We start from the raw sequence: 22,149 nt of genomic DNA on the forward strand, positions 1-22,149 counted from the left end.
GCAAATGGCAAATCGCAGTATAGAAACGTGCTATAAGACACAATAGGTGAAACGAAATAAATTCACTATGCTAGAGAAGGCTTTGAAATGGGGTAAATTATGCGACCAACTGTGGAAAAAGACGAATTAGGTTAATTATATTTGAAAACAAAGCATTTCTATATGTCTTCAAAACATGACAAGCAAAGCTGACATTTAACCGATTGTAACAAAGAACTTGAGATCTTTTATACATATTACATGCTTGAGAAACTGTACTCGAAATTACTGTCGGCATAATGCTACGTCTAAGAAAACGGGAAATTGTATCTGTCAGTTACACTAACAATAACTACATATATAGAACATTGTTTCTTAGACTGTAATATTACCCCGTTGGGGCTTTTTGATGTTCAGAACGTTGAGATGAATAAGTCTATCTAAGTTTAAACGGCGCATCAGTTAAAAGTTTCTCATACGAACTTATTTTTGCTTGTTTAATTTTAGATGGTTAAATTGTGTTTTGTATAAACAAAGCAATGTTATTCTAATGATATTCGCTTGTATAAGTTGAACGCGTTTTGTCAAGTGCAGAGGAAGCGTTCGCGTTTCTTTTATATTCAGTTTTCAGTAGTGCTGTACAAATACACACGATATAGAAAGGGAAAAACTCAACCGAGGAAAAGATGTGACGAAACGGAAATGATCCTGTCAACTTCCTTTATGAATCCACAGCTGCAACCACCTACGACGGCGAGAAACTTCAATAGGTATAGGCGTAATAATACCTTTGTGGAGATAGACCTTCTCCATTTTGGATTTTCTGTCACAATTAACTATCATTAGTCATATATCGCCGACGTATAACTTGTTAGGCGTATTTATGTTCGATACAATAAATAACCCAATGCAGGCTGAAGAATAGCATACAAAGTATAAATGATGATGGACTTTCAAGACATAATAGAAAAAAGGAGATCGTTAATTACGAAGGTAGATAGAAAATGGGCTAGTGGGTTTATTTCAAAATATTGATATAAAACTTTTGAGGATTTCACTGTTCCTGTTAGCCCAATGGTTGTCAGTTACAGAGTTTACGCCTCTATACTTGAGGGATGATTGGTGTGCTAATCGCGTACTCAATTAAAATACCCAAAATTTGAATAAACTTAGAACTTTAAACAAGCGACTCTCAATAATACATAACCACAAATAAGCGATGAAAGTATTTACATTTTATTTTACAACACTTCAATTCTTTAAATAATTATAGCCAACCAAATAATGGCACCAATAAGGCCAAGGTTTAATCTTAGCAACGCCAAAGAACAAGGAGCAGGTATTTTAAGAAAATCAATACAAATACTGCCACAAAAAAGATTCGGGAACTTTGATAGAAAGACGAAATTCAAATGAAAAAAGTATATGCGATAAACTGGATAATGAACAAATAATTAATGATATTATGAGCTAGCTACAAATTTAGAAAATTCTTGCTAATTACTTTGATGTTTTTGAAGAGTTAACAAATTTAAGACATAAGGTCGTACACCGATTGAAAATGGAACAGAATAAGTATCAAAGAGAAATCATAAGGGTGTATTCTATATTTTTAGAACTACCTATTATTAAATTAAAAGTTCTTCTTTAGGCGATCGATTTCGACTTTATTAATGTCATCATCAGGCCGTAGCGTCTAAGAAGTTAAAATATAATAATAATATGTTGATGAATGGTAGTAACATTAACATTTATGTGCATTGATGTGGATGTTGATGGGGCGGTTGACTTTGTTGTGGTTGTAGTCAGCCCAGAGGGAGGTCCGAGGAGTCTTCAACCCCTTCCGAAATTTCATGGAAGGCCCCTCCGCGCCTCGTCAAAACGGGCACATATGGTCAGCAGTACAAGTGTAGGTTTATAAATCTGACTCGGTGAACTTGCCGAACAAACAAGTTTAAATCTACCCTGTTCAATATAACATCATTAACAAGTGTCAATCGAAAATCTAGCCCCTCTGGCTACGGGTCTAAGACTGACTGTCTCTTTTACTATGGATGGTAATGACAAAGTCAATAACGGTCGTTAATTTCGGTTTACCTTAATGTTTGCGTGCGCGTTCAGCTTAGTGTACCTATTTAATAAAGCGCACCTTGTAATTATTTAATAGAATTTATTAACCCAACAGTAATTGACCGAATGAGATATTGGTAAAGTTCCAAGGAAAGTACACACTGTACTAATTGTCAAACTTTTCCATTTTTACACTGTATTTTATTTTCCTCTATCTAAACAGAGCTTGCGATTCACTTTTTTGATAACGCTTCTGCTAATTATTACAGATTAGTCGTTTTAGAAAATTATATCATGCGAAAATGGGTTTCCAAATAACAAGGATTTTCTCTGTACGCGTTTAGACCAATCCAAAAATATATTTAACCGAGAAGATCGTTTTGACGGCTTTCGTCAAACTACTGTGGAAAAAAGCTGCCAAGAATTACAAGAAGATTGCATCTGATGGAAAAGTGTGCGTTTATAGTGATGGAAAATACACTTGTTATATAGATATTAGTGAAAATAAGTATTTTAAAGTACAATGCAGGAGAAATTATAAACAATAGTGATCAAACTGAAAAAAAAATATAAAAAAAGGAAGAAACAGCAGTAAAAGATACGATTTTTAACAAGCAATCGTAGGAACTACGTAAGCAAAAGAAATATTGAGAAGAGGGATGAATGCTGCTATGGGGTTGTTCATTGAGATTTTTGAAAATAACCTAAAATGAAAATAATGAAAAAGAAAATTATGACGTCTTTGGAGCAAGAAACAAAAACAACTGATAAAAAGAAAATAAAGCAACGAGGGGGAAAGGAAATGAAAGGAAAAACTGAAGCCACTCAAGTTAATCAAGATGAATTAATTTTTAAACATGAAGAAATTGGGCTAAGAATTTGGAAACATTGTCAAAATAACAGTCAAATTTTGGGGATCTTGGGTACGATCCACTCTTGGTAATTATTTGAAAAAAAACGACTAATTATTGTATGCTAATGTAGAAAATAAAAAGGCGGCAATTGACCGGGTGAATTGAAATTGTTTATGCTGCTTTCCAAGATTCTCCAGAATTTTTAGTGTATGGAGTTCTTTACCTTCAAACGTACTTGAAAGTTCTGAATTTTATATCTCAGAAAGGGTGCATGGTTCCATATTCGAAATCACTGAATGCAAACGTATATTTGGGGGTCAGGCGTCCGGCGTTTCCATATTTACATAATTCGTGGGTATACAAGCGTGTATTTTTAAAAAGAGCTTACACAAACGAAATCGTTCAGCAATTTCTCCAGGCCTTTAATTTTTTTTTCGCATTCGACGTTGGTAATAAATCTTGTGCAAGCAAATTACTTTTTGATTTCGGCTTTCATTTTAATCGGTCTTATTTTGCTAGTATAATGTTATGTGTACAGGGGCGAAAATATTTAATGGAATTCAAAAAATCGCGGTAACGGGCGATCCTAAAGGATTTCATCATTCAACAAGTTAAAAATCGAACAACTTATTGCGCCATTTATTTTTAGTGCAGTTGTAAATCGGCCAAATTTCTATGCTAATGGAATTTGAAAAGTATAGCGTATTTATGCGGACAATAAAACGATGCCTATCTATCCATCGTTAAATTAGCAAGTTCGATATTGGCGGCGGCGACAGCGGCAATACTGAGGATGCGGCGGAATTAAAAAGGTTCGTTAAAATTTGTAGGGGCGCCTTTAATAGCGGATAGACGAGCGGCAACGTCAGAATGATAAAAGATTATTGGCACAGAAGAGATTAGCGGACAGCAAATTTGCAATGGTGGTCGTTTCCGGTTTTGTAATCTACGATTTCTCGCTTGCCTGAACAACTGCAAGTTAGTTTGCATATTACATACGAATATCACCCCCGTAAAAGTGGAGAGATGATAAATTTCAATTCATTGAAAGCATTTTGGAATTATTAGCGGACAGGTAGGATGAATAAGCCGCTAGGATCATTTATTTGCCGGCGCGAGGTTAATTAGTGGTTGCGTTAGCGTGAGTGCATAACATCCCTTGAAAAGTAGGATCATCGGACCCCGGAAATATCGGCGGCCGAAGTGGTGCTGAAGTGGACCGGAACGCTATTGTGCCCGTAATGCCTTTAAAGCAAAAAAAGGATTCCGCTCCTGCTTTATATGGGTTGTTCGCTCTAGTCGACAGCGTTTGAATATGTTGATTTGCATGAGCTTTTTTGTTATCGAGCTTTAAATTCGACATATTCGATCCTCGCAAATAGAAACTGAAGCTCGATCTCCCGTGCTTTCGTAGACCGCATTTTTAAGCGGTTATTTTGATAAATGTGTAGAAGTCAGCACATTATCAAACACTTTCCCCGCGCTTCGGCCATATTTTAACTGAACGCGTGACTTGCTTTTTGATTCCATTTTGCTCTAAATGTTTTATTGTTGTTCTTCTTTCCCACGGGCGCACGGAAGCTCGAATGCAAACTTCAACATTATTTATACGCGACCGACGCCCTTTTCTACTTTCTAAGCCTCCGCTTTCGAGCGCATCTCGTCACCTCCGTCGTTTTTGTCACACGCAAAATTGTATACGTTTAAAAGAGCGCAAACGAAATTCAACCGGTAATAAAGAAGGAAATCGTCAATAAATGAGAAGCAATTTTACCCCTCGCGGAAAGTACACCCTCGGTCGACGAAGGCGTAGATATTTAACATTCAGATTCCTTAATAACGCCAATTCATATCTGGACCGGGGTCGGGAATCTCTTCTTCATCCTCGACATATTTTTATGCAAAACGCGTTCCGGTGGCGGAGTTTTATTGCACGAGCAAAATGAAGATGCGATCCTTTGGGACGAGCTCGCAATGAATATGGGCCGGGCTTACAAGACCTTGTTCCACGAAAATATGAAAAGGCTTTTGAAGGGATTTTGATTGCAAGATAATTTAGCATCTCGGACGATGTTCATCAATATTCTGACCGTACCTTCCTTTATTCTCGCTGAGTGGATTTTGATTCTCTAATATGTAAGCTGATAAGGTCTTAGTTTGAATACGAATACATACGCGTATATCTTCCGAAAGAATGACGCTACTCTTTTATTACAATCCCCTTTTCAAATACAGAAATGTAATATCAAAAATTTATTATCTCGATGTTAAAGAATATGAAAACTGAATTTAGATTTTATATCTCTGCGTAATTTTTGTTTGAAAAATTTATTTAATCCTATTTATTTATTAAACCCAGATTTCGTTCCCCTTTTCGTAATTTTAACGCCCTTTAATAACGTAAATTCACAGTTCTGATACGCGCACGGCCGTAATCTAATTTATTTAATACTAATGTAATTTTCATGTTCACTTATTTTGAAATTAGTCACGTGAGGCGATGGTAATTGTGTACAGTAAGCTCTAAATCGCAATTAGCATTAGCAATAAGTTTTCCCGAATGTTGGAAGAAAAGTACTTATAATAGCAGTATGGGATTAATTTTCTTTTAAAGGAACTGGTAAAGACTTTGTAAAGAAGTCCCACAAAACGTTGCAATAGAGATTTCGGTAGGGTCTAGTAAGCTGTGGAATGGGGTAAGAACGACCTAGAGTGGGCCTGAAATACAGTGACCTGTAAGTCTAAATTCTAAAAGCTCTAAAACAGACTAGATGGGTGTGAGTAGACCTATGGTACATTGAGGGAGTGCATCATTTGCAAGCTTCAAAAGGAAACGAACAACTCTGGGCTTTTCGAGGAAAGCGACCAGAAGACGGTGAAGAGGCTTGAAAAACTCTGAGCTCTTTAAAGATGTATAAAAGATACAAATTTCTGACCGGGGCCATGATTAAATGGACTGGGAAACTTTAGAACTTGATTAGACCGGGTTCTGTAAATTTGACCATTTTTTGCTCAAAATCGTTCGTTTCTTAAATAAAGGCTCTCGCACTCTCTCTTAATCAATCTGCACTTAGGATATGTTGTAACTAATTAATATAGTTATCCTTAGGTACCTTTGGAATTAAAATAGAATGTTTATTTTTTTTTATAAGCAAAAATAAAATGGGTAGCCCATATTTGCATCCTTTCCTCTACTTTTTGTTCAGATTTCTTATCGGTTTCTCATACTTCACACTTTTTTTCATAACATTTTCTTTCAAATATGTATCGGCTTCCTTCATTGCTCATTTCTTCATGCATCGAATACGACTGTATTTTCAATTTCAATTTTATCCTTATTCTAGGATCCAGTGGCTTTCCCCTTTCATTCCTTCTCGCATTAGAGGAGTGACCCATTTGCTCTAAGGTGAAATTGTTTCCTTGCAACGATGACAGGAATAAAGAAGTTCGTTGCGCACTTCACCCTTTCTTGTTTCGTCTCAACCGGTGAATTTTAAGTAATTTTGAAGTAATTATCATCTTTGAATTTTTTTGCTTTACTAAAAAAAGAAAAAGAAAACAAAGATTTCTTGAAGGTTTAAAGAGATGTATATATCATTTGTGAATACTAACTACCTCTTTCTGTAGCAGGGGAGGGAGCAGAGTAAATACACTAACATTTGAAAAAACTGTGAAAATCGAGTCTTTTGTTCTTGTAAAAGTTAGTGCTGTAAGACATGTAAGATATGTTTCTCTTTTCCTTTACATTCATAATAGGTTCAAAAAATTAACCATCATTCCCTTAATTCAATACCTGGAATGCTATCCTCAAAAAAACTGTTCCATATGAAGCACTAAAATTAAGTAACGGACTAACTGGGGCCCATTTTCTTGCTTTAAATATATCACATATGACAGATATAATTGACATATAATACGCAAATGAAAAATAAAAAAATTTTATTTAATAAATAAATGCCTGCTTGTTATGGTAACAAGTTGCCTATTTTAAGACACAGGAGTATAAATGATTATTAATGATATTTGCTGAATTTTGAATCACGCACTTTACAATTTTTTCTAGAATTTCTTTGCCGAAACCATACTCTTTAAATCGCTTTGCGAGACGTTTTGATAGTAACGTTTGCAACAGATTGCTCAAATTTGAAAAATAAACCACAAACGTGTAGGAAATTAAAAGCACTTTCCAATGATGTGTCACTCAACCCAACGTTCAATCTAAAATTATTGAAGAAGTGGCAACACTGCTTAGGGAGTTAACGCCAGGGGTGTAAATTTTTACGTAAAAGATGTCCCCCTTCCAACCAAAGTTGAAGAGTTTTTGCTTTTTTTCCAAAACCTATTTCCTTACGAGTTATTCAGTCCGGTTCGTTTTTGTTGTGCCACCCTGTATATCCAACGTTTCCTTTTCGCATAGGATGTTTTCTGATGTAGCATCTCTGAAAAGAATTAAGCCTTCAAATGGTAGCTTAAACCTTTCGTGTGATTTAAGTTTTTTTTACAATTCACAATTACAATTCTTTCTGTAGAAGGATTTAATTATAAGTCCTTTTATAGCAGTGCTAAAAAAGGCTTAATTCCATTGGATTTAATTCCCCAAATACAATTAAATCATCAATTAATTCCATTTTGAATGAATTCCTGCCCAGATCTGCGACCTGCTCATTGATTTTCTGTTAATTTTTGAGGTTCTGATAATTTAAAGGTATCTAAATTTAAAGTGCAATACCAGCCAAGTATATGACAAGGTTTATTCTAATTTTTCTGCGATATTTTCTAATTTAACACCATATATTTTTAAGGTAATCATAAAGAGAAAAAAATAAGCTTTCTAATGACGTATCGCATGGCCCATATTGCAATTTAAAAAAAAAAACCAGGATAGAGGTCGCACTCCGAAACCGTGTCACAAAAATATGTGAAATAATATCAAATGGAAGCGTTCTGATTTTCATGTGTATATTTCAAACGGTTTCAGCGTGAGAAGGTTGGTTCCTAGCGACAGAACCTATAATAATAATGGGTCAGCCTGTATGTGGAATATCAATTTTTTGAAGTATATTAAAATGTTTATGGGGCCATTGCAATAGGAACATTTGTTATCATTTTGCGCAAGGTGAAATTTAAGTAGTTTAAAGATAAGCACGTGTAATCGACGATAAGAAAACAACTTACGAAATCTTAAAGAAGGAGATTTTTTAATGTAGAAGAGAGGAGATTCTTTAAATACGAGAACATAATGAAAAGCGAGGCTGTTTTCGGTGATGATCTGACAGTATTAGTGCACGTTTTAAACGATGATTTTTTGGATGAGTATGTTAGGATGGCGTTCGTGTTTTGATAGTGAAATTTGTTTATTGAAGAAAGTTAATTGATTTAATCTACGACGGCCTCAAAGGAATTCGTGAAAGAAAAGTTACAGTTAACGACCCGATTATTGGATTATTAAAAAGTACAAGTAACTAAGATTTCTTTGATTAATTGTCTATCGATCGTTTTCATGCGTGGTATCTGGAAACATGCCCATAAAAAGTTATTTTATTAGTCAATGAACAGCTTTGTGTTTAATAGAACTAGGATTATAGTTCTATTGTGAAATTTGAAATACGTGCCCAGAGTTATGCTAGGTGTTATTCAAAATTTTTTAAATTATTCCTTGGAGATATTGAATATGATCAAGGATGCTGAGATCTCTAAATGAAAAAATTAACTTTTTATCGGGATTTTCTTTTTCATTGTAGTGGAGGCCGGTCGTGTTTTGCGACAGTTTATAATCAAGAATATTTAATGAAGTTCTGAACAGGTATTTTGTGGGTGGTTTAGTAGTCCTTTTCCATTGCACAGAGCAATACGTACCTCATTTAACAAAACGCGTACGGAATAAGCCTCGGAATAAGCTTTTAAGAAAAAAGGTTTCTTGAAAAAAATTCACGTACCACTCGAGCAGCGATAATGGTTACAGATGCTCATAATCCCAATACAAGAAGGTAAAATTTGAAACGCAGTTGTACAAATTTCAGATTGTCAAAGCACGATGTCAAATAATACCATTTAATGCAATTTTGGTGACTAATGTATTAGAGAGAGTTAAAATATTCACTCGTGGACTTTTTATAAAATCAGTAAAATAGGAAGCGTAATATCCCTTTTTCATTCCTGTATTTGTTTTTCTATTATGTTTTAATAAATATAGTGCCATTTTTAGTCGTTCTCCAATAATTGCATTTTTAACGACATGTAAAATCCTGTAAAATATGAAAGGTTATTCTATTTTTGCATGTCAAATTTATTGTTGGTGGTACTTTCGAGAGAACAACAATTCTCATATACCAGAAACAATAAATGGTCGCGTGGGACAATCTCCTGGATATGCTTGATATTTATCACCCAGAAAATAATTTTCTTAATCCAGAATCGGTCACATACAGCATGGTATAAAAGTCAAACATTTGTGGTTTTGCACGTCCCCTTTCGTTAGCATGTTCTTCTGTTGGTTATATGAGTACAGAAATGCAGGAAAAGTGAAAACTGACAAGACAAACTAAAGGTACCCCCGATTTTTACCTATCACGGCTGTACTGCGCCCTAGTGGAGTGTTGATGACACCAAAACCCTCATCGATAAGGTTGCTACTATTCGAACATCGCGTGATGGTTGGCATACTCATACTTCTCCCTCGGGGATTGAAAATTTTTAAATTTCACTCCTATTTAGATGGCATTAAATGGCTTTCGTAAGGAAATGCTTTTAAAACTCCACAACTTACATTAAACTAAGATCAGCGCCTTCGTGTATCGTTGCTTCTCCGGAACGCCACAATCAGTTTATATGACTACCAAACTTTAAAATTTCATGCTAAATCACATTATCACTAATGGACAACGCGAAAAATAGATTACTAACACCAAATATTTTGTGTATCTGTACATCGCATGAGCTGACACAAAGAATGAATACTAAAAGCTATCATTTATGCATGAACGTAATGACAAAACGTAGAAAATACATGAGAATCAAATGGTCAGCTTAATTACATTTATGTGTTAGATGTGAATGTATGTGATATGAAAACTGATAACCATCAGAAAAAAATTAATGCGTGGCTAAAAGAAGAAAATGGTATACAGTGTGCGTACAAACCGAACAATTAAAAATCTATTTGTTTCCATTCTAATTACATAATCCGCAATAAAAAATTCACGACAGGGGAGATGTATCACAAAATAATTTATGTCTTACAATCAACTTTAGCATATGTCGCTATTGGAAAACGTTTAAAACTACATCAATTCGTTGTAGTTTTTTTTTATATACGTTTTCATTTCGTGAGATCCCTATCGGCGTATCGACTGAAATATCTAAATAACAAAACCGTGCGCGGTTTCGGCCATTTGCAATAATATTAATAGATTACGTGCCACCCGGATGTTCAGGGGAAAAAGTTTTAAATCCAGCTCCTGCGTTACTTCTTAGTGAAGTTGGAGTAATTCCCAAGATTCCGTGCCAAAATAAAATATGAAATACTACTAAATGTAGATTAGTTTTATTTCCCGAATATATTTTCCAGTCCAGACCGTCGTTTAATTTAACGGGATTTCCATAAGAAGTGTTAATTACAAGAAGTTCTATCCTTCGTAGTCGGCAACAGATTATATATTCATGAATCTCTACCCTCCCTGAAGCTGAAGCGACTCCGAAGACAACCTTTATGGAAACCTAACGTAGTTATATTAAAATTTCATTATGAAGATGTAACATAATATATAAATCCGTTGTTCAATTCCACTGCCGCATGAGCAACAAATTAAAATATCCTCTACGTTTATTTCAAACTCGGCACGGCTCAATTATTATCCAATCGGAAATCCTTTCTAATCTATTATTGTCAGGAAAGCAATTTAAATTTTCTTTAAATGCACTCAACTTAAATACTTCAAGCGATGCTGCAGTCCAAAGAAATATAAAAGACTAACTCTTAGATTGAAATTTCTGTATTAATTATTTCTGGCGATCATTGATCAATTTCATACTCGATCGGCTCCTGAATAAATTTTGTACAATCTTTAAATAATTGAGAGGAAGACGGGCTACCTGATTGTGATAATGAATGTAAATCACTAATATTTTATGGGCCATTTAATATTCTAGCGCAAGGAAAAGCGTTCCGGTCTGCCTCCGGCCTTTTGGATTATTAAACTTTTTATAATCGACAATTACTCGGGAGTAGGTAGGTAACTGTTAACCTTCCAAACACTTAGGATGATTATGATAGGTCGCTTAAAAAAGTCTTTCGCGATGAATTATGCCGAACTATTTTTTTTATCGCGCTGTCAACTAAATAATATAAAGTTTTCCTTTACTGCAAAAGTTTCCGAAAAGTTGTAAACCGAGATCGAAAAGTGTCGTATCTCATTATTACTAACGCGGGACTGAATATTTCCAAAACGTCCTGATGCGACCTATGATCTCTCGCTATCTCAAAGGAAATAATTTTCAAATTTACGAATTTTTTCACGAAACTTTCGGTTGTCAGTGATCATTATATCGTAGTCCGAGAATCAAAGTTTATAGTGATGGGACACACAACTCCTATATATTTTTAGTTATAATGAACGCAGTACCTACTCAAGGGTCCGTTAACTTGGCCCCCCCACTGAAAGATTTGATAGCCGTATTATTTTAGAATGAATGCGCCCATATGCGCCGCTGATAATAACTCTTGCGCCATTATCATTTTTTAGAAATCCGAAAAACCATTTGGGGGGGGGGCAAGTGAACGTAGTCCCCCCCAGTACGTATTTAGTCGCTTGTAACTAGTTCACCTGATACATTTGGTTATGCGCTCAATTGCGCCACTTGAATTAAAGCTAGCGCCATTACGGTTAAGTCATAAAAAAATTTTAAAAAGTGGGGGGGTGGCTAACAACGTTTTCAAAAGTTACGTTTTTTAACGTTTTTTCCACTACATCGTACCTTTCATCATGCGCCAACATGCGCCGTAAACAAAAATCTTTGCACCATTATAGTGTTTCAGAAACACTATACAGGGTGTTTTTTTGGGAGCTTTAGTTAAAAGTTTCTGGGAAAGTAAAATAGGTAGGTTTTTAAAAATTGTACTTAGGAGTTACCGAAGGCCGAATCGATGTAAAATATTTCCAAAATTGACGCACTTACGGAAATATCGGAAGTGGCTAGTAACTTCGTTATTTTAAACCCCTATTTTTTATTACATTTTTGGATTCTACGTGAAATTTCAGTTCTTTTGATACCCACATGTCGATATCTACCACTTATATATAATTATAAATCAAACGATATCACGCTTGGATCTTTGAAATTGACAGCTAATGACAGTTCGACAGTTTAGTTCGTAAATGAAACTTCTAACAGACAGAATTCGTCAGTCGTTTTATTTTTCAGGGTAATAGTGACTCGTTTTAACCAATCACAGTGAAGGTTAAACTGTCCCTATCCCTATGCTTTCTACCGCTGCCTTCTTAAATGAATAGCGTTATAGTTCTATAGGTACTAAAAAAGGTTCTCAAAAATTATAATGCGCAAAGATTTATGTTTACGGCTCATTTTAGTGTATGATGAAAGGTACGATGTAGTAGAAAAAACATGTTAAAAAACGTAACTTTTGAAAACGCTAGACCCTCCATTTTTTAAAAATTTTTTATGGCTTAACCGTAATGGCGCTAGGTTTAATTCAAGTGGCGCAATTGAGCGCATAACCAAATGTATCAGGTGACGTAGTTACAAGCGACAAAATACGTACTGGGGGGGGGGGCTACGTTCACTTGGCCCCCAAAAGTTTTTTCGGATTTCTAAACAACGATAATGGCGCAAGAGTTATTATCGGTGGCGCATATGAGCGCATAACGAGCGCATTCATTTTAAAATAATACGACTATCAAATCTCTCAGTGGGGGGGGGGGCAGTTAACGGACCCCCTACTCAACTCAAAGGTGCTATAATTTTATTTAATTTTTCCGTGAACTTCGAGTCGGAATACATCATAACACGCTTTACTAGGCACAGTAAATATAAGAGAACAAACTAGATTCTGCCTATTGGGTAAATATTACAAAAAATTAACGAAGAAATGGCAAAGTCGGCGTGTTTTGTTTCCTCTATGGTTTTGTCTAACTACAGTGATTGACTACATAAACTTTGTGGAATGTTTGAATGAGCACTGCGAGGACGAGCGTCTCAGAAAATCCGGGACTTTTTCGGGGTTCAATAAATATTACTGCAGAGCTTGGAGAACCTCTGTATTTGTAACACACGAGCCGCCACTGACAACCACAAAATATTGTAGAGTAGCGAATGCGCCACCAAGGGTTCGTTACGCTACAAAATTGGTACACACGTTCTTAAGGATATGAGGAAGGTCTATTCTTTTTCAGCTCAGCTAATACACTGCGTCTATATCAATTGACAGACATAAATGCAACTTAAATCAGAGAAATTGCTGCTTTACAAATTAAATAATTTTGACATTTAATGTGACAGTCCTAGCGAAGGCATGTCTAACTGATGGCGCCCTACTAAAAATATCTTCCTTCACATTAGGGAATTTATGACATTCAAAGCTAGGAAGACATTTTGATGTAATATAACGAAATATACCGCTGTTTACACCGAACTCCTTTGGTTCTATTTATGTCACATATGCATCGGAAAAATACACAGCGTATTGATTCCGAGCTTTCTGCAAGCACATAAAGCGTAAATCTCCGGCCCTTCTTCGTGGAGAGATCGAGGTCGAGAATCGATCGAGGTGGTTCTTTAATGATGGTCCTAATTGTGAGATGTAAAAGTACGCATTCGTATTTTAAGGAGTGGGTGCTTGTTCCTCTCTATTTATTAAAAATCCCCCTATTACAAAACGCAAGGAGTCGTCAAGAAGTGAACAAAACAGAATGAAAGCCGGTAATCCGTAGGTAACTGCAGTAAAATATCGTGAAGTAGTTTAAAAAGTTTGCACATTTAAGTATATTTAATTAGATGAAATAGGAATTCATTTGGCATAGTCGACATTTAATTAATATTTGTATGAGCCTTTTTTGCATTTTACTTTGATGGTTTTTGCTTTATTTGATAAATTAATTAAACATGTTTTGTAAAATTTAATGAAATGAGTTTTAGTTGGCAAAATTACGTCGCTCGACTCGTATTTCCAAGTGTGGCTAAGATCACTGCAATAAACTAGCGTTGTACTAGACCTAAATGATATGAAGCGAGTGTACAAATATAATTTTATATTAAATTTTTACAATGAAGAGCACTTATTCAAAAGCAAATCTATACTAATTAATCTGCAATTAGTCATAGAAGTCACACGTCTTTACGTCGTTACTCGAATTGTATTCAATTGGCCTTGCCATCAAATCATAAAAGCACATGTGTAAAATAATAGCTTCAGTGTGGCGCATTCAAGTGGAAGAGAATTTTCCGTCCATAAATGTTTATCGTTTGTAATTAAACGAGAAGTCTACCAAAGGAATATTCCGTAGCTTTCGTTTCAATGTCAATATAAATTAATGTTGAAGAGACAAATCTAAACTTGCAGTGATCCTGATAATGGTTTAAATAAATAAATGCAAATAAATTCGTTTAATGCTTGTTTAAAGTTTGCATTACTACAATGCGACATACCTAATTTATTTAATGAATTGAACTTCGCAAGGCCTGCCTAGTTCAATTCAGATCAAAACTTAACAATATCTCACACGCCCTATTCACACCGCAACAAAATCCCCACTGCTTTACATACGTATAAAAAGCTCTCAACGTTGTGAAATCAAGATTAAACTCAACGAAGTTTATATCGAAACCCGACAACTTCTAAAATACGTGAACACGTTACTCTTTGTGTTCATCTTCCAATTTCACAGTACATTCGTTCACCATTACTATCCGCCTCGATACAGACAACGAATTTTATGTTCGCATATATTCATACAGATCGGTCGATCGAGAGCGATTAAAATTAAAATGAATAATGCACGTTTTATTTAAATTTTGGGAGCACTGCGTTAGTTTGTAATTAATTAGTCAACTAAAATAATGTTTAAAAAATCGTTTGATCCGATTGCCAGTGTTAAATTTTTAAATTAAAATCCCTTCAATTATTATTCTAGTTTTGATAATTTTCCCTTTTTTTAACAAAACGAATATAATGAAACCGTGTAATGGAAAACTAAATTTCATTTTTTTATTTGTATGAGGGATGATCGATGCGAATGAATTGTTCTGAACTTTGCGCGTTGTTTAATATTAATACACGAATTTTAGTGGTTTTTCGTTGCATGATATTGACCGTATTTGTCATAGGATTAGTGTGCCATTACATATAACTATGGAAAGTGGCGTGTATTGGCATTTGATGTTGTATTTACTTAATATTAGTTATGGCAACTAATTTCGGATATTTACTTAGGTACTTTTAGGGGCATTACCATTACCTTAATATAAAAAAAACCGATACAACTGAATACGGAACGATCCTCGGTCTACGTAGCTGAAAAACAATAGCGACTTTTCTTATACGCTGTACATGTGTACCCATTTTCAAAGCGATCGGACGTTTCTAAACAACGTTATCGTGCACAAGGACAGACAACTTTCAAAATGCCAAAATAAAGGTGTATACAAGTTTATAGCTTATCATCTCTCATTCCGAGGTTGACCCGATTTTTGGCCTTAAGTGACTCAGACCTTGACCCAGGTGAAATGCCTTTATTGCGGAAAATGTTTGATCCATTTGGCTTGGGCTCACCCGAAGGAAAATCGACAAAAACTAATAAATGAGTATAAGGTCAAGAAACTGAATCCATTCACAATGAAACTAATCCTCCCAAAAAGTCAAATCTTGTTCAGATTTTTTTGCTACATAGAAACAGGTTTTTTTCAGAAGACGACGGAACAGAAATGGTTAACATTCCTGTAGCGGAATTCGCTCTGTTGAAAAAATGGCAGTACCTGAACCCCCGCTAATAAATATTTCAAAGGTAGAAAAAAACGACAAACAAACATTTCTAAAGAAAATCAAACGTCAAGAAATAACTAAACGACAAAAATACCTAGACCTACACGAATTGGCGCAATTTGACTATTAACACCGACGCGAAAAAGTGAAACGTCATAACTCATAACCCATTCAACAAAATTATCCAAAAGTTGGGGGTGGTCCCACTCAAAAATATCTGTTGAGCGTAGATTTTATTAGAAACGTTAGATACATTTAAATTGCACATTACCTTTCGTGAAATATACTCAGTTTCCGATAGGTACCAAACTGTATTTACTGCTAAAAAACGCACACCTCCACAATTTCTCAGTTATCCCGACGGTAGGTGTTGTAATATGCTGATTTTTCCCCATAAATAAATAAAATATGCATTTGAATTGGTCTGTATGCATATAGTATACCGCCTTTCTGACTCAAGATGATTTATAAATATATTTTTAATAATGACCGGATCCGTATATCTACCATCCTCAGCGTTTCACTTTTCTAAGGGAGTGTGAGCAATATATTAGGGTTGGAGTTTCGTTTATGTGTGCGTATAGCTTGTCCAACCCTTAAATTTAAATTGGCAGTTTGATTGCTTTCATTTGCAATACATTATATCTGTGGGAATTTATTTTGGCGTAATGGGAATTGCCTTCTACGAAAGTTAATGCAGTTCCAAAAAAAAGATGGTTTTATTCTCAAGAGGTCTTAGTAAATTTAATAAAGGTAATTATTAACGATAAATCAACGGTTTCGTGACTGCGTAGTTATAATAAACATTTACTAAATGAAAGACGACTACTTCTTCTATAGAAAACAAATTCTGATAACACACGACAAGCAGTTAACACGATAGAACACGCTATTTAGTTATTCATTTACGTTTACAATTTTTTCGTTAAAACTTTGATATGTTTATTATTCAAATTTATCACACGGAATTTATTGATAACGTGTCAGATTGAGTCGGCAATCAAATTGCAACAGTATCAAATTAACAGTTTTCGGGAAAAAAAACACGCTATAGTGAGTAAAAGCATAAAATCAGAAATGGCTATAAAATTAGATTTTATCTATTAATTTTTTTAACTTTAATGAAAGTGGTGTAATAAACAAAGAACATTCAATGAAAGATAGCGTTTAATAAGGGCACTAAATTTGTCAAATTCTATCTCGGTAATATGCTGATGTAAATGTAGAGAGAGAACTTTGAGTTGGCTCAAAAATCGCTCAACGTTATTGTGAGCTTTTCAGTTGCATCCTTCCATGTTGGAGGCAGTTTTATTTAGGGCTAAAGAATCTGCTCCGAAGCCGAAGTAAAGATAACGCTTGATTTTAGACACATTCAGAAATTTGTTATTTTCTAATAGCTTTGTTAAAATTAATTTGTTTTTGTAATAGGGCATTTTCAAAGAGAGACCTCGCTACCACATTAACCTGTAGAATTTCAAGAATAATTAACAAATTGAAGGACACTTAAATGTCGATAACTTAGAAAATGACATGAATCCAATGCAAAGTGAGTAATAAGAGCTTTAAGAGATTGGAATAACCTTAAAAAAAACAATAAGGAAAAGAAAATTCTAAGAGTATCGTAAGAAAATTCTAGTACACTTTTAAGAACATTTTAAGAATTAATATCCAGAAATCAATCAAGACTAATTATAGTTCTGAACATCCTAGGCTCTAGGGTATCTAAAAATTGTGAAGGTCTTCCCATATTAAAATCCCAAGGAGTTTCTGAGAAAAGATACCTGCTCAAATTCTGAAGGATTCAAAAGATTTAAATAGTTTCGAAAGGTTAAATAAAGATTCAAAAATATGGCAGTTTAGCGATATTGAATGTAACCTATTCCATAGACATTTAACACAATTTTTAAAGAATTCCACGAAGATATGTAAAAGATTTGGAGATTTTTACAAGATTCGACGAAAACTGTAAGGTGATTCTGGAGGATTCTTCGAATATTAATAGGAGAATTCTACCATACTACCATACGCACCATCCAGCAGTTCGCTAGTACATTTGTTGAGGCGTCCTGAGCGATAGCTCAGTTTCTCTTAAGGATTGTGGCATATTTGTTGTCAGCGAGAGAGATTCTATAAGAAGATTGTAATGAAGAATTTAGGCTCTAGGATTATTTCAAGACGATGATAAACGGCTTCCACTAACACTCTAAAGGATTTTAAAGATTTTATAGATCCTAAAAATATGACAATGAGATTCTAGAAAAATTGTAAGAAGGATTGTAATAGCTGCAAAGTTCCTGTAACGGCTCGCATGAGTTTGTATTTATTTTTTCTAATTTTTCCCGCAAAAGTACAAATTGTTTAAAGTGTAAAAATACCAAGGGTCTAAAAACATTCTCTCAGACGAATGTACTGCTCATGTTTTCAAATTTGATGATTGGAATAAATATAAATAGAAACCGACCACATAAGGTCCTAGTTTATAAAAAAAAACTATTAAAATTCGCGTGTTAATTACAATACCTATCAGTGGGTTCATTTTATTAAAAAAAAGGGAATCATTTATTTGTAATTTGTTTTTGATTGTAAAAAAAAATGCTCAAAACACGCTAACAAGTTTTTTAACGTGGATCGCTTATTAATAAACCTATGCTGATGTTCTGATATAAGGTTCCTAACCTGATAATAGATTTTAAAAGCAATTAGGGATATATTTCTTCTAATTGTTACAAATACTATGGAAGAGGAGCCAATTTATGCTAATTCTTCCTGGGGTTATTCGAATCAGTTCAAGTCTGCTCTTTATGGCTCGAAGAAGAAAACTAAAGGAGAAACGCACACCGGGAAATTTTCCACTATTTTTGACGCAACATTCGACGTTCCCCAATGGGGGTTTATAGTATAGTTGAATTCCGCAGTTCTAATTTAATAAGCGTGTACCTGAATGAAACCATAAAACATTTTTTTGGACAGTAAAAGTTTATTTAAAAATAGAGGCTGATTAGCAAAACAATAATGAACATGTGCGGTTTTAAAGGTTTATTCAAAACGATATGATTGTGGCGGGCTCTGTGACGTAATAAGCCCGACCAATCAGCTCCTAGAACCATTCAGATGACATAGCGACTTGGCAATATTGCAGGAGAATGGCATTTATAACTTGGGTCATCTGTCACAGGCACTTGTCACTTTCGTGCTAGATGCAGTTAAACATCCCTCTCATAACGTCAAATGTGACAAACGTCAGACCCTCGCGAAGGTTGCCAGCTCACTTCTACGTGATTGGTTGTAGGTTTGTGACGTATTTAGTCTGAAGCGTTTCAAATTCGGACTAAAAACACAGCTTTTCAATAATTTATTTTGGGTTTATTTTCCTCGCAAATAAAAATTGAGGACACACGGGTCTTTTTATTTTTAATGTACTTTGTGGATCAGAAATAAAAAATGAAGGCGGGATGACCCCATTAGTGGAATAACATTTAATTTTTTGTACTTGGGTTCTAAAGGATATTATGCAGGTTTCTGTAATGAAAATCGGGTGTACCAAGCTGACGGTTTACGTTAATAGAAGACTAAACCAGAACCGCAAAGCGGCATATTAATAATGAGTCAAAATAATTTATAGAAAGCACAGGAAATAAAAAATAAAATAATAATAGTATGAAGTAGCAACAAATTAGAGATATACCTACTAGTATTTCTGGTAAATCCGAAAATAGGATCCAGATCAAATCAGAATTTCAAGATTTTCAATTTTCGACTTCTAAGCTTGAGCCAAAATTCTCTAAAAACTATTGATAGTCCCAAACTAGGCACAGTGACTTTGATAATAAGGCAACAACTTATAGTAGAGGGATGAAATTGTTCAGATACAGCTAAATTGAATATGATTGAACATTTGTTAGACAATTCATGTAACCGGGCGTGGTAAGTAGTCAATTTTTAATTACTTACGTGCTAGGGATGGCCTGAAATGTATCGCCCTCTGGTAGCTTTGAATGGCCTCGTCCAGCTGGTGCTTACCCTGAAGTAGCACACCACTGCAACAATACATTTATTATTAGAAATCGACGTGAAATTTACAATGGAATGGATTACAGATTGACAATCGGCAATATATATCAGCGTGACTTGTCACGTTATTTCCTTTTTGTAAAAAAGGTCAATACTAACAGGGTTTGTTATTCTTTTCTGCGTTAATGTAAAGCTAATATCGATCGAAATTCGAATAATAAAATGATTAATCTCTTTGGGGAAACAGTTTTTTTTAAATGCTGACGCGCAATCTATCACTTCATCCCTTTTTTCCCTATTTATATGAATAATATTTCAGCGAGTCACTGCAAAAGAATGCACCAATTGGAGAATTACTTTGAGCGAAGCGTTAGAATGTATAGGTGTCGGGGAGGCACCTACGCTAACTTTTCAATCGATAGAAATTGCCAAGCAATCTTTAAGGAGCTAATAAAAGTTATAAATTGATGGAGGTAAATGCCCTTGGGGATACAAACACGATTATTGCTGTAACACTACTGCTATGAGTTTTAGTGCAAGATACAGGTACATTTAGTTGAGTTATTATTGAGACAACCCGCACAAATTATTACAGAATATTAATTTATTTGTCAAAATAGCACAATATAATAGACTAGTCATACTCTACTTATTGCTGTTGAAGCATACGCAATGTGAATTTATCATTTTAATTGAGCACAAGGGAAGATGATTTGGCTCACTTATTAAAAGCCGCTTGAAGTATTGAAATTTTGGTAAAAATGTGTAAACACTTTTACTTTGAGCATATATACACGTATAACAAACCGATATGATCCTTCAAACACAATTATTTTATGAAACGATATTTAATTTTTATATTTGCTCCTTTTTTGGGTTCTCTCATCTCTATACCCATACTTTGCCTGAGAGTTTTGATTGCTGAAATGCTACGAAATAGGTTTCCTGAATGAAAACCAATAATTGACTAACCCTACCGTTAACCCACAACCATTCGATATCTTATGTATATACATTTTAAATCCATAATGTACAGGGAATATCCTGTACATCTTATGTATATACTATGGATATTCTATAAATATACATTTTGGATGTGCTATGTATATACATGGGATTATATGTTATGTATATACGTTCTGGATTTGATACACGCGTTTTCTGCATTACCGACGTTACAAACGTTAGGGTCTCATTTTCTGTGAATTACGGCGATGCAAATACAGTTCATTTTTCAAAAATCGGGAGTGTTATTCCGCGAGTTATTAATGAGTTTGTTTGTCTAATTTGGACAGTGAAAGTAATGATTTTTATTTCGTGTGTGCATGACCTAAAGTTGCAAATATGTGTTAGTGATATGTAAAGACTGAATGGAAATTAATATAAGGACAAGAATGGCAGGTATGTTAGCAACCTATTTGTTATGAACTCGCGCTATTATAGTGTTGAACAAGAACACGATCAAAATGACTCAAGACTACAGTGTTAAATAAAATAATAATAATTTCTTAAGCACATTTTCCATTGTATACTAGGAGACTTAATAAACAAAAAGCTCCACTCCGTGAAAAGAATTTATTTGTGTAGGTATAGATGCTAGTAAACTTCCCGAATGTTAGAGGAATCTCTATAGAAGATCCATTCTGAATGTAAACAACATAGATAGAATATCCTATTGAACATCTTTTGCATATTACCGGAATATTCATGGTATATCCAGTTGTCAATATACCAATATACATAGCATGTCTGATGTATATACATGCATATAGATAAGACATCCAAAACGTATATACTATGTATTATGTGAAGTTTGCCAAACTTATATCCCATAGGGGGTGCGTCGCCAACGATGTCATTGTGATTCCCCTTCCGAATTACCGAAGCGGATTTTGATTTTGCACATACGTCGGACATTTGCGACATACATTTGCACATTCTATGGATATACAATATCCCACGTGGAATGTACATGGTATATGCAATGCTATGTGGGAATGCAATGTTTCCGTATGCATAGAACTTATTTAGAAGTCTTCCAAAGTTGTACCGATACGCCAGCCCAGTTCCGTTGTCCCCGATTGTAACGCACACATCGGAAAAATATTTTAGCTGGCTGTCTTAAAATGGAGTCCGCTAATTTCAAAGTGCCATCCTGTGTTCAAAGAAGGTCAAAATGACATAGAGAAAACTTCAGATCTAAAACGAACGGCAACATTGCAAAGTAAAACTTACTAAATA

General features: G+C 34.7%; 1 protein-coding gene across 1 annotated transcript in view; it reads right to left on the minus strand.

Moving 5' to 3' along the window:
- Positions 1–22,149, minus strand: part of LOC116168040 (protein O-mannosyl-transferase TMTC2) — a 184,275-nt gene that overhangs the window by 41,930 nt on the left and 120,196 nt on the right. The window contains exon 5 of the mRNA XM_031483693.1: positions 19,849–19,934. Coding sequence (XP_031339553.1) covers positions 19,849–19,934 — 86 coding nt within the window. The remainder of the gene's footprint in view (positions 1–19,848; positions 19,935–22,149) is intronic.

Source organism: Photinus pyralis, unplaced genomic scaffold, assembly GCF_008802855.1.
Source record: "Photinus pyralis isolate 1611_PpyrPB1 unplaced genomic scaffold, Ppyr1.3 Ppyr1.4_LG4, whole genome shotgun sequence".
NCBI lineage: Eukaryota > Metazoa > Arthropoda > Insecta > Coleoptera > Lampyridae > Photinus > Photinus pyralis.